This window comes from Catharus ustulatus, chromosome 23 (genome assembly GCF_009819885.2).
Source record: "Catharus ustulatus isolate bCatUst1 chromosome 23, bCatUst1.pri.v2, whole genome shotgun sequence".
In the NCBI taxonomy this organism is placed as follows: domain Eukaryota; kingdom Metazoa; phylum Chordata; class Aves; order Passeriformes; family Turdidae; genus Catharus; species Catharus ustulatus.
Window position 1 is genome coordinate 750,141 of NC_046243.1, and position 12,886 is coordinate 763,026.

Genomic DNA, 12,886 nt, shown 5'->3' on the forward strand with positions numbered 1-12,886 from the left:
GGGGGTTGGCGGTCGGGAGCAAAGGGAGGGTGCGGAATTTTGGCTCCTGTGTCGCTGTGACAGGGACAGGGACACCCTGAAGTCCCCTCAGTTGCACATTCCCCTCCTGGGATGAGCTCTGGGTCAGCCCCAGCATTCCCTCAGCCCCTGGAACAAAACTGGAATTCTTTGGGAATTGGTTTGAAGTGACCGGACCCGGCCAGGCTCGGAGCCGTAGGGGGACAATGATGTCCCCTGGTGTCACACTGATGTCCCCCGGTGTCACACTGATGTCCCCCGGTGTCACCTGCCTTGTCTCCGCTCCTGAGCACGGGTTTGCTTGGAGAATTTGGGCACCTGGGCAGCTCCCAGCACTGTTTGGGTGTGAGGGTGGTTTCTGGAAGGGGCTTGACCATCCCAAAATGAGTGGGCACGAAGGTGGCAGGGCCAGGGATGGGGACAGCAGCGTCCGTGTCACCATGGACGGTGACTCTGAGCCACCAAGCGTGCTGGAATCCCCCTGCCGGTGGCAGAGATCGGATCTGACTGATTTTTTTTCCCTCAGACCACTCCAGAACCCCCCAATTTCCCCATAATTCTACACCCAACTCTCATCCCCGCAGCACCACACGAGTTAAACCGCGCTGCTCAGCAGCTCCCCCAGCTCTCCCCACCCCTTCTCCCACCCCCGGCAGCTCGGCAGGGAATGGGTTAAGGCCGGGCAGGGCTCGCTGGGTGCCGGGCAGGGCTCGCTGGGTGCCGGGCAGGGCTCGCTGGGTGCCGGGGCAGGGCCAGTGCGGCACTGCAGCCTCCGGGAGGAGCATCCCGCTCTTCCGCTGCGCTAATGGCCCGCCCGGGGGGATCCGCAGCGCTCCGAGGGGCTCCCACCCTGCCGGCTGCGGCTCTCCCCGCTCCCCCTCCTCCCCTCGCCCCTTTTTTGTGCCAGCGCTTTCTCGGCCGATTTTCCACGCTCCGCTGATCGCCGCGACCCCAAAGCGCGAGCTTTTTGCTGCTTCATGAAGATTTATGGGACTGCAGTAATAAACTGTGTTTGAGAGGCTCCTGTGGATGATCAAAACCCCTCCGAGCCGCTGGCAAAGGGGGGGATCCCAGCCGGATCCCAGCTGGATCCCGCAGTCGGATCCTGCAGCAGATCCCGCAGCCAATTTTTCGGGATTTTTTTTGGGAGCTTTTCCCTGCCCTCACTCTCAGCAGCTCCCCAAGAGCTCCAGCGCCGTTCCTGAATATTTTCAGCTCCATCTGCGCCGCCGTTTTGCCGGGAAGGACACGATGGCCGTGCCCTGCTAGCAGCCCGGGGCTCCGGCCCCGGCACGGGTGACACCTCTGCTGCCAGGTGGGGACGATGGGTGGATGAATCGGCAAAGAGAACCGCGTTCCCTCAACCTCCCTCTGCTCGGAGAGGGGCTGGCCAGGATCTACCGAGGCATCCTGGCCGTGGTGGGAGCTCTGCGGCCACCCAAGGAGCCGCCAGCAGCCCCCGCAGAGCGGAGCGCTGCCCCCTCCGCGCCCCCCGCGCCCCTGCCCGGCCGCCGTGGGAGCCGCGCTGCGCCCGCGGGTAAGAGAGGGGACTGTCCCCAAATTGGGGACAGGGATGTCCCGCTGGGTTGGGCAGCTCGGGAAGGCTCCGGCCAGCGGGTTTGGCACCTCAGTGACCCACTTGGAAGCAGCTTTAGGGAAGCGCTTTCCAGGGATCTGCTGGGTGCCGCTGCGTTCCTGAACTGCCGGAGGAAAAAAAAAAAACAAAGAAAGAAAAAAGTTTGTGGGGGATTTGAGGTGGATTTATCGCCGGGAGGGAAGGATTGGCGCCCTTTCCTTCAGCCTGGCGGATCCCAAAGGGTTTTCCCCAAATCCCACACACCGCAGCTCTGGGTTGATCCTTGCTGGACCGGTACTGCCCGCTGCGGTGGCACCTCCGGAGGGCAGGGTGGCTAGCAGGAGGGATGGGGTGGCTAGCAGGACAGGGGTGGCCCACAGGAGAGCAGGGATGGCTCATAGGAGGACAGGGGTGGTTCACAGCAGGACAGGGTGGCTATCAGGAGGACAGGGGTGGCTCACAGAAGGGCAGGGGTGGCTCACAGGAGAGCGGAGGTGGCTATCAAGGGGGCAAGGTGGCTAGCAGGAGGGCAGGGATGGCTATCAGGAGGATGGGGTGGCTCACAGGAGGACAGGGGTGGCTCACAGACGGACAGGGGTGGCTCACAGGAGAGCAGAGGTGGCTATCAGGACAGGGGTGGCTAGCAGGAGGACAAGGATGGCTGACAGGAGGACAGAGGTAGTTCACAGCAGGGCAGGGGTGGCTCACAGGAAGACAAGGGTGGCTAGCAGGAGGTCAGGGGTGGCTCACAAGAGGAGAGGGGTGGCTATCAGGACAGGGATGGCCCACAGAAGGCCAGGGGTGGCTCACAGGAGAGCAGAGGTGGCTTCCAGGGGGGCAAGGTGGCTATTAGGAGGGCAGGGATGGCTATCAGGACAAGGGTGGCTCACCAGAGGACAGGGTGGCTAAAAGGACAGGGTGGCTGAAAGGACAGCGGAGGCTCTGGTGGCCTTGCCTCGCCTCGCAGGGATTCAGCATCACAACATTTGCGATGTTTTGGGGCCGCTCATCCTGCCGGGGATGGATGGAGCCGGCAGCGGATGCGGCACAGCCGGGGGTGGGGGCAGGCAAAGCCCCTGAGCGGATCCGGTTCCTCCCGGCCCTGCTCCAATTGTCCCCCGGAGCCGGCGCGTTCCGGTCCCGGTGACATTCCCGAGCGGGAGCTGCTGAGCACCGAGCGGGGGGGCGGGAAGGAGCCGCGAACGGGCACCGGGAGGGTCACGATGGCACCGGGAGGGTCACGGTGGCACTAGAGAGGGTCACGGTGGCACCGAGTGATGGTGGCACCGGGAGGGTCACGGTGTCACTGGGAAAGTCACGGTGTCACTGGGGAGGCCATAGTGGCACTGGGGAAGTCACAGTGGCACCAAGTGATGGTGGCACCGGCAGGGTCACAATGGCACTGAGAGGGTCACGGTGGCACTGGGGAGGTCATGGTGGCACTGGGGAGGTGACTGTCCCAGTGTCATTGCAACCCTCACAGTGCCACCATGACCCTCCTGGTGCCACCATCACTTCCCCAGTGCTGCCGTGACTCTCCTGGCTTCACTGTCACCTCCCTGGTGCCACCATTACCTCCCCAGTGCCACCGTGACTCTCCTGATATCACCATGACCCTCCTGGTGTCACCATGACCCTCCTGGTGCCACCGTGATCTACCTGGTGCCATGATGATGCTCCTGGTCCCTCTGTGACCTTCCCAGTGTCACCATGACCCTCCTGGTGCCACTCTGACCCTCCTGATGCCACCGTGACCTGCCAGTGCCACCATGACTGTCCCAGTGCCACCATGACTCTCCTGGTTCCACTGTCACCTCCCCAGTGCTACTGTGACCTTCCTGGTGCCACCGTGACTGTCTCAGTGCCACCACCACATCCCCAGTGTCACCGTGACCCTCCTGGTGTCACCATGACCCTCCTGGTGCCACTGTGACCCTGCCAGTGCCACCGTGACCCTCCTGGTTTCACTGTCACCTCCCCAGTGCCACTGTGATCTCCCTGGTGCTACTGTGACCCTCCCGGTGCCACCATGACCCTCCCAGTGCCACTATGATCTCTCTGGCGCCACCATGACCCTCCTGGTTTCACTGTCACCTCCCTGGTACCACCATGACCCTCCCGGTGTCACCATGATTCTCCTGGTCCTGCTGTGACCTTCCCAGTGCCACCATGACCCTGCCAGTGCCACCATGACCCTCCTGGTGTCACCATGACCCTCCTGGTGTCACCATGACCCTCCTGGTGTCACTGTCACCTCCCTGGTGCCACCGTGACCCTCCCGGTGCCACGGGGACCCGGCAGAGCGCGGCAGGGACAGAATTTCAGCTCCCTCCACGTTCCAATTCCGTTTTCTGGGAAAAGGAGGTGACACCCGGCCAAGGTCACACCCGGTGCCGGAACCGTGCGGGACTGGAGCTGCTCCCGTGGTTTTTTAGGAGGATTTGGAGGATTTTGGAGGATTTTTGGAAGGTTTGGGATGTCCCCGTGGCGTTGTCCCATGATGTCCCCTCTGGGTGAAGCCGCTTGTGCGACCTTGAGCGGAGCAATCGCTCCCGTGGCCCCCGCCGATAACGTTTGATATCAATTTGATATCAATTTCATATCAAACCCATCTTCTGGGCTGATAAATAATTGAGGGAAAAAGGAAAAAAAACCCCAAAATTATCCACGCTGTGATTTGTTTGGGGGGAAAAGCAGGAGGTGAATTATGGATCAAGGTTAAAAAGGGAGCAGGAAGGGGGGGGAAACCTGATGGAAAATTCATCAGCGGTGGCCAAGCCAGCCCCGTGGGCACGGGCCAGGCTGGCACCAGCCCGAGGATGGGCGACAGCGGCTGGCATGTCCCCAAAGTGGCTTTTTGGGGTGACACTCGGCGTCCTGGGGCTGGGCGAGGGTCGGGGGTTGCGGGATGGCCTCGAGCCGTGGCCACCGAGGCGGTGCCAGGAGCTCCAGGCATCCACGGGCTCTTCCAGATTCCCTGGAAATCAAATCCCGGAGTTATGAGCGCAAGGACAAGTCCCTGTCACCTCTTTGCCTGTCCCCGTGTCCCCTCCCCTGCCTGGCCGGGCTGGGATGGGGCAAAGAATCCCGGAGATTTCGGGTTTGGTGCCTCGGGGCTCGGCTGAGCTCCAGGAGGGGATTTGAATGGGACAAAACATCCCGGAGATCCCGGGTTCGGTGCCCGAGGGCACCGGGAAGGGGATGGGATAAGGGAAATTATCCCGGGTTTGGTGCCCCGGGGCTGGGCTGAGCTGCAGGAAGGGCTGGGATGAGGCAGAGAATTCCGGAGATTCCGGATTTGGTGCCTCGGGGCTCGGTTGAGCTCCTGGAGGGAATTTGAATGGGACAAAACATCCCGGAGATTTCGGATTTGGTGCCCGCGGGCACCGGGAGGGGGCTGAGATGGGGCAGAGAATCGCGGAGATTTCGAGTTTGGTGCCCGAGGGCACCGGGAAGGGGCTGGGATGAGGGAAATTATCCCGGGTTTGGTGCCCCGGGGCTGGGCTGAGCTCCAGGAAGGGCTGGGATGAGGCAGAGAATTCCGGAGATTCCGGGTTTTGGTGCCTCGGGGCTCGGCTGAGCTCCAGGAGGGAATTTGAATGGGACAAAACATCCTGGAAATCCCGGGTTCGATGCCCCAGGGCACTGGAAAGGGTTTGAGATGGGGTAGAGAATCGCGGAGATTTCGGGTTTGGTGCCCCAGGGCATTGGAAGGGGCTGGGATAAGGGAAATTATCCCGGGTTCGGTGCCCCGGGGCTGAGCTGAGCTCTAGGAAGAGCTGGAATAGCGCAGATCCCAGATTTGGTATCTCTGAGCTGATCTAAGCCCCTGGAAGGGGTTGGGATGAGGCAGAGAATCCCGGGAATCCCGAGTTTGGTGCTCGACGGCATTGGAAAGGGACTTGAACGAGGCCGAGCATCTCCGCGATGCCGGATTTGGTGCCTCGGGGCTCGGCTGAGCTCCAGGAGGGAATTTGGATGGGACAAAACATCCTGGAGATCCCGGGTTTGGTGCTCGAGGGCACCGGGAAGGGGCTGGGATGGGGCAGAGAATCCCGGGTTTGGTGCCCGAGGGCACCGGGAAGGGGCTGGGACGGGACAGAACATCCCCGGGGTGCCGGATTTGGTGCCCAAGAGCATCGGGAAGGGGCTGGGATGGGGCAGAACATCCCCGGGATCCCGGATTTGGTGCCCCGGGCTGGGCTGGCCCTGCGAGCAATGACAGCAGGATGGGGACTGAGCCCCTCCCTGGGGTCTCTGGGGGGCTGAACCCCTCCCTGGGGTCTCTGGGGGGACTGAGCCCCTCCCTGGGGTCTCTGACAGGACATGGGGACCTGTCCCCCTCCCCCAGCACAGAGCACTCACGACCCTCCCCCCACCCTGCCTGATTTCATTTTCTTTTCGCTCTGTCTGTGTCCGTGTCCCTCGTGCCCCCCGTGTGCCCGGTGTGTCCCCGGTGTGTCCCCGGTGTGTCCCCCGTGTCCCCCGTGTCCCCCGTGTCTCGTCCGTGCTGTTTTCAGTCACCCAGCGCTGTTTTGTTCCCGTTTCGCTCCGATCATCGCGGGTTCGGTGGGATCGCAGCTCCTGCACCCCCCGCTCCATCCCCGCTGTCCTCTCATGTCCCCCGGGAGAGGGGACAGCGCTGTCACCGCGGGGGGATGAACGCGGCAGCCACCCCATTCCTGTCACTCCACTGAGGGATGATCCCACTCCTGTCACCCCATTGAGGGGTGACCCCGCTCCTGTCACCTCACTGAGGGGTGACCCCGCTCCTGTCACTCCACTGAGGGATGATTCCGTTCCTGTCACCCCATCGAGGGGTGACCCCGCTCCTGTCACCTCACTGAGGGATGATCCCACTCCTGTCACCCCATCGAGGGGTGATCCCGCTCCTGTCACCCCATTCCTGTCACCCCACTGAGGGTGATCCCGCTCCTGTCACCCCATTCCTGTCACCCCACTGAGGGGTGATCCCGCTCCTGTCACCCCACTGAGGGATGATCCCACTCCCAGCAAGGCTCTGCCATCGCTCCTTACTGAAATCCCCAAATCCCAGCCCCAAACCCCAGCCCTCAACCTCTGCCCCATGGCCGGGGACCGTCCCCCATCTCTGTTCCAGGGCCGAGGACTGTCCCCATTTCTGCCCCATGTCCGGAAGCTGTCCCCAGTCCCCATTTCTGCGCCACGTCCGGGGACTGTCCCCTCTCTCTGTCCCACGTCCGGGGACCCTTCCCTGACCTCGCTACTCTCCCGCTGCCCGCGCAGATCCCGACAGGACGAGTCCTCATTTCTCCCCCACGCCCGGGACTGTCAGGGGACTGTCCCCTCTCTCTGTCCCATGTCCGGGGACTGTCCCCTCTCTGCCCCATGCCCAGGGACTGTCCCCTCTCTGCCCCACGTCCGGGGACTGTCAGGGGGCTGTCCCCTCTCTCTGCCCCACGTCCGGGCACTGTCGGGGGGCTGTCCCCTCTCTCTGCCACATGGTTGGGGACACTGCCCCACGTCCGGGGACCCTGCCCCACGTCCGGGCACTGTCAGGGGACTGTCCCCTCTCTGCCCCACGTCCGGGCACTGTCAGGGGACTGTCCCCTCTCTGCCCCACGTCCGGGGACTGTCAGGGGGCTGTCCCCTCTCTCTGCCACATGGCAGGGGACTCTGCCCCACGTCCGGGCACTGTCAGGGGACTGTCCCTTCCCTCTGCCCCATGGTTGGGGACCCTGCCCCACGTCCGGGCACTGTCAGGGGACTGTCCCCTCTCTGCCCCACGTCCGGGGACTGTCCCCTGACCTCTCTACTCTCCCGCTGCCCGCGCAGATCCCGACAGGACGAGCTCGCACATGATCTCCGCGGACGATGCCGAGTACCCGCGCGAGTACCGCACCCTGGGCAACGGCACCCGGCGCTTCTCCAACGTGGGGCTGGTGCACACCTCGGAGCGCCGGCACACCGTGATCGCCGCGCAGAGCCTGGAGGCGCTCACCGGCCTCCAGAAGACGGAGATGGAGCGCAAGAGGGACGCGTTCATGGATCACCTCAAGAGCAAATACCCGCAGCACGCCCTGGCGCTGCGCGGGCAGCAGGAGCGCCTGCGGGACCAGGTAAGGGGAGATTTTATGGATTGAGGGGGGTTGGGAGCGTGTCTGGATGGGTGGGGGTGGCTGGAGGAGAAAAGGGGTGAGGGGGTGTTGGATGTGCGGGAATTAGGGGGGTGGGTGCGGCAGAGCCGGGGGAGCGTCCTGCAGGGGTGAGGGAAATTATTCAGGGGTAAGAAAAATTACTCAGGGGTGAGGGAAATTATCCAGGGGTGAGGAAGAGAATCCTTCAGGGGTGAGAAAAATTACTCAGGGGTGAGGAAGAGAATCCTTCAGGGGTGAGGGAAATTATCCAGGGGTGAGGAAGAGAATCCTTCAGGGGTGAGGGAAATTATCCAGGGGTGAGGAAGAGAATCCTTCAGGGGTGAGGAAAATTATCCAGGGGTGAGGAAGAGAATCCTCAAGGGTGAGGAAAATTATCCAGGGGTGAGGAAGAGAATCCTTCAGGGGTGAGGAAAATTATCCAGGGGTGAGGAAAATTACCCAGGGATGAGGAAGAGAATCCTTCAGGGGTGAGAAAAATTACTCAGGGGTGAGGAAAATTACTCAGGGGTGAGGGAAATTACTCAAGAGTGAGGAAAATTATCCAGGGGTGAGGAAGAGAATCCTTCAGGGTTGAGGGAAATTATCCAGGGGTGAGGAAGAGAATTCTTCAAGAGTGAGGAAAATTATCCAGGGGTGAGGAAGAGAATCCTTCAAGGGTGAGGAAAATTATCCAGGGGTGAGGAAGAGAATTCTTCAAGGGTGAGGAAAATTATCCAGGGGTGAGGAAGAGAATCCTTCAGGGGTGAGGAAAATTATCCAGGGGTGAGGAAGAGAATCCTCAAGGGTGAGGAAAATTATCCAGGGGTGAGGAAGAGAATCCTTCAGGGGTGAGGAAAATTATCCAGGGGTGAGGAAAATTACCCAGGGATGAGGAAGAGAATCCTTCAGGGGTGAGAAAAATTACTCAGGGGTGAGGAAAATTACTCAGGGGTGAGGGAAATTACTCAAGAGTGAGGAAAATTATCCAGGGGTGAGGAAGAGAATCCTTCAGGGTTGAGGGAAATTATCCAGGGGTGAGGAAGAGAATTCTTCAAGAGTGAGGAAAATTATCCAGGGGTGAGGAAGAGAATCCTTCAAGGGTGAGGAAAATTATCCAGGGGTGAGGAAGAGAATTCTTCAAGGGTGAGGAAAATTATCCAGGGGTGAGGAAGAGAATCCTTCAGGGGTGAGGAAAATTACTCAGGGGTGAGGAAGAGAACTTTCCAGAGGTGAGGAAGGGAATTCTTCAGGTGTGAAGAAGAGAATCCAACACATTTGAGGAAGAGAATCTTCCAGATGTGAGGAAGAAAAAGTTCCTGGGGTGAGGGAGACAATTCTCCAGGTGTGAGGAAGGGAATTCTCCAGGTGTGAGGAAAAGCCCCAAAAATCCCCGGGGGACAAAGGTGACAATTCTCAGAACTGTGCTGGAAGGAAATCCGGCAGCATCGGAGTTGCTACCCCCACAAAAATGCCCCCAAACCCCCAAATTTTGGTGAGGGGACAATAATTGTTGGTGGCTTTGGAGGTGGAGCAGGGGCATTTTCAGGTTGCTTCCCGGTAAATAAATAGGATTTTTTTCCTGTATTATTACAGGGATTTAAATAATTTCCTTTTTTTCAAATGAGCAGCTGCTCTTACAAAAAAAAAATAATAAAAAAAAAAATCCAGCTCAGGTTGGCTCAGGTCTGCTAAGCTGCTGAGGATTTTTAGAGGTGAAGGAAAGATTATCTGGATTTGGGAATTATCTCCTTTATTCCCGAAAAATGGGAACCTGGAGGGTGTCTGGGAGTTTCTTGGCTCCAACCTGGATTTTTGGGTTTGGTTACAGCTCAGTCCTCACCCCAAAATCCTACAAAATCTCATTTTTTTTCCTTTTCCTCCCTGTTTTTTGATTCAGTTTTGCCTCAGGCAGTAAATAATAACAGGAATCCAGAAATCCTGGAAAATTCAACCTTTAAATGACTTTGGGATCCAGCTCTGCCTGGAATGTTTGAAACTCAATTTGATATTCCAGAGGAGCCTGGAAGGGATTTGAGAATCCCAGGTTTTGCTGTTTTAGTGGGATTTATTATTAAAAAAAAAAGGAAATCGGAGGGAGTTTGGAACACCAGGGGTGAAAAGGAACTTTCCATAAAAGTCAGCATCCCTTCCAGCCTGGGAAAAATCCGTTGGATTTTTGAGAATGGGAACGGGAAAAGGAGGGAAAAAAATGTCCAGGGGAAAATTGCAGGGATAATTCAAAATCCAGGTGGGAGGAGGCGTTAAATGGGAATGGAATGGGAATGGGAATGGGAATGGGAATGGGAATGGGAATGGGAATGGAGATGGGAATGGGGAATGGAATTGGGAACAGGAATAGGAACAGGAATGGGGAAATGGGGATGGCAATAAGAATGGGAATAAGAACGGGATAGGAATAGGAATAGGAATAGGAATAGGAATAGGAATAGGAATAGGAATAGGAATAGGAATAGGAATAGGAATAGGTAATGGGGAATGGGGAATGGGGAATGGGGAATGGGGAATGGGGAATGGGGAATGGGGAATGGGAACAGGAATGGGGTTAGGATTGGGATTGGGAATGGGAATAGGAATGGGGAATGAAAATGGGGAACGAAAATGGGGAATGGGAATGGGAATAGGAATAGGAATGGGACTGGGAACAGGAACAGGAACAGGATTGGGATTGGGAACAGGAATAGGAATGGGGTTAGGAATGGGATTGGGAACAGGAATGGGAATGGGAATGGGGAAATGGGATGGCAAGGAGAATGGGAATAGGAATAGGGAATGGGGATTGGAATGGGAAAGGGATTAGGAACGGGATTGGAAATGAGGAATGGGGAATGGAAATAGGATTGGGAACAGGAATAGGAACGGGAATGGGGTTAGGAATGGGATAGGGAACAGGAATGGGGAATGGGGAATGGGATTGGGAACAGGAATGGGAATGAGAACAGGAACAGGATTGGGAACAGGAATAGGAATAGGAATAGGAATAGGAATAGGAATAGGAATAGGAATAGGAATAGGAATAGGAATAGGAATAGGAATAGGAATAGGAATAGGAATAGGAATAGGAATAGGAATGGGATAGGAAATGGGAATGGGGAATGGGGAATGGGATTTGGAACAGGAATGGGAATGAGAACAGGAACAGGAATGGGAACAGGAACAGGAACAGGATTGGGATTGGGAACAGGAATAGGAATGGGAATGGGGTTAGAAATGGGATAGGGAACAGGAATGGGGAATGGGGAATGGGATTGGGAACAGGAATGGGAATGGGACTGGGAATAGGAATAGGGAATGGGAATAGGATTAGGAAGTGGACTGGAAATGAGGAATGGGGAATGGAAATGGGATTGGGAACAGGAACAGGAACGGGAACGGGAATGGGAATGGGAATGGGGTGGGAATGGGAATAATGGAAATGGAAATGGAAATGGAAATGGAAATGGAAATGGAAATGGAAATGGAAATGGAAATGGAAATGGGATGAGAGGCCACTGGAAATGTTTGCTGTAGGATTTGGGGGTAAATCCTGCTCTGGGAGGGGAAATTCCATCAGGAGATGATTTTTAAGCTGCTTTCCAACCCGAATTGTTCCGTGATTCCGTGAATTTTGTGACTCATGAGTGGTGATTTGGGAATGGGATTGGGATGGAGCCGCTCTCAGAGCCTGGTGCTGAGGACATGGAAATTTGGGAACTGTGGGGAAAATGAGGAATAGCTGGAAAAATATGGAATGGTTGGGGAAAAAAGGAAAATTGAGGGAAATAATTCCGTGGTTTAAGGAGTCACTCCACCCCCATCCCTGGTTTCAGATGGGCCAGGAAAGCGTGGATTAATGGATCCTAAATCCTAGGGAAAAAAAAGGGATTATGGACCCATTTCTCACCCATAACCAGGGAAAAGCTGCGTTGTGGTTTAACCCCTTCCTATCCCGGCCTTGCCTTGTGGGGTTGAGGCTCCCCCAAAAAAATGAAGTGTCCAAAATTTTGGGTTTTGTCCTGTTCTGCAGCAAGGAAATAAAAAATAAAAAGCAGGAAGAGGCTGGGGCTGAGTGCTCCGTGCCTGACAGCAGCAGATTTGATTTGCAGCTGCCTGGGATAAATCCGGCTCGGGAATAAATCAATGGCAGAGGGGGCGGGGCAGAACCCGGAGATACAGCGGGGACAGAGGGACGGAGGGACAGAGGGACAGAGGGGACACAGGTGACACCGAGCTCGGGTGGCACTGGGGTCACACAGAGGGGTTGGGGTTGTGCTGGTGGGGCTGGTGGAGGTGTGTGAATCCAGGTGTGATTCCAGCTGTGAATCCAGCTGTGTGCCCATTCCCTGCGGGTATCCACGTGTGTTTCCATGAGTGTACATCCTTGTGTTATCCAGGTGTGTATCCCTGTATTTCCCTGTCCACATCCCTGTATTTCCTCTATTTCCATATCTCTGTATTTCCTGTATTTCCATGCCCATATCCCTGTATTTCCTGTATTTCCATATCCTTGTATTTCCTTATCCCTGTATTTCCATATCCCTGTATTTCTTGTATTTCCTGTATATCCCGGTGTTATCCCGTTGTTATCCCAGTGTTATCCCTATATTCCGTGTATATCCCTGTACATCCTGGTGTTATCCCTGTATTTCCTCTATTCCCTGTACATCCCGGTGCTATCCCTGTATTCCCTGTCTATCCGTGTTATCCACGCCCATATCCCTGTACTTCCATGCCCATAACCATGCCCATATCCCTGTATTCCCTGTATTTCCTGTATATCCCTGTGTTATCCTGGTGTTATCCCTGTATTCCCTGTACATCCCGGTGTTATCCATGCCCATATCCCCGAATTCCCTATATTTCCTGTATTTCCTGTACATCCCGGTGCTATCCCTGTATTCCCTGTACATCCCAGTGTTATCCCGGTGTTATCCCGGTGTTATCCATGTCCATATCCCTGTATTTCCTGTATTCCCTGTGTTATTCCTCTATTCCCTGTACATCCCGATGTTATCCATGCCCATATCCCTGTATTCCCTGTATATCCCTGTACATCCCGGTGTTATCCATGCCCATATCCATGCCCATATCCCTGTATTCCCTGCATTCCCTGTACATCCCGCTGTTATTTCCCCATTTTTCCCCTCATTTCCTCCCCTCCCCCCCACAGGCCCCGCCC

At 56.6% G+C, this 12,886-nt stretch overlaps 1 protein-coding gene across 1 annotated transcript in view; it reads left to right on the plus strand.

The window, feature by feature from the left end:
* Positions 1–742: 742 nt before the first annotated feature.
* SRCIN1 (SRC kinase signaling inhibitor 1) overlaps positions 743–12,886 on the plus strand; it is a 51,831-nt gene continuing 39,687 nt past the window's right edge. Inside the window, exons 1-2 of the mRNA XM_042779930.1 lie at positions 743–1,555; positions 7,409–7,692. Coding sequence (XP_042635864.1) covers positions 1,351–1,555; positions 7,409–7,692 — 489 coding nt within the window. The 5' untranslated portion in view covers positions 743–1,350. The remainder of the gene's footprint in view (positions 1,556–7,408; positions 7,693–12,886) is intronic.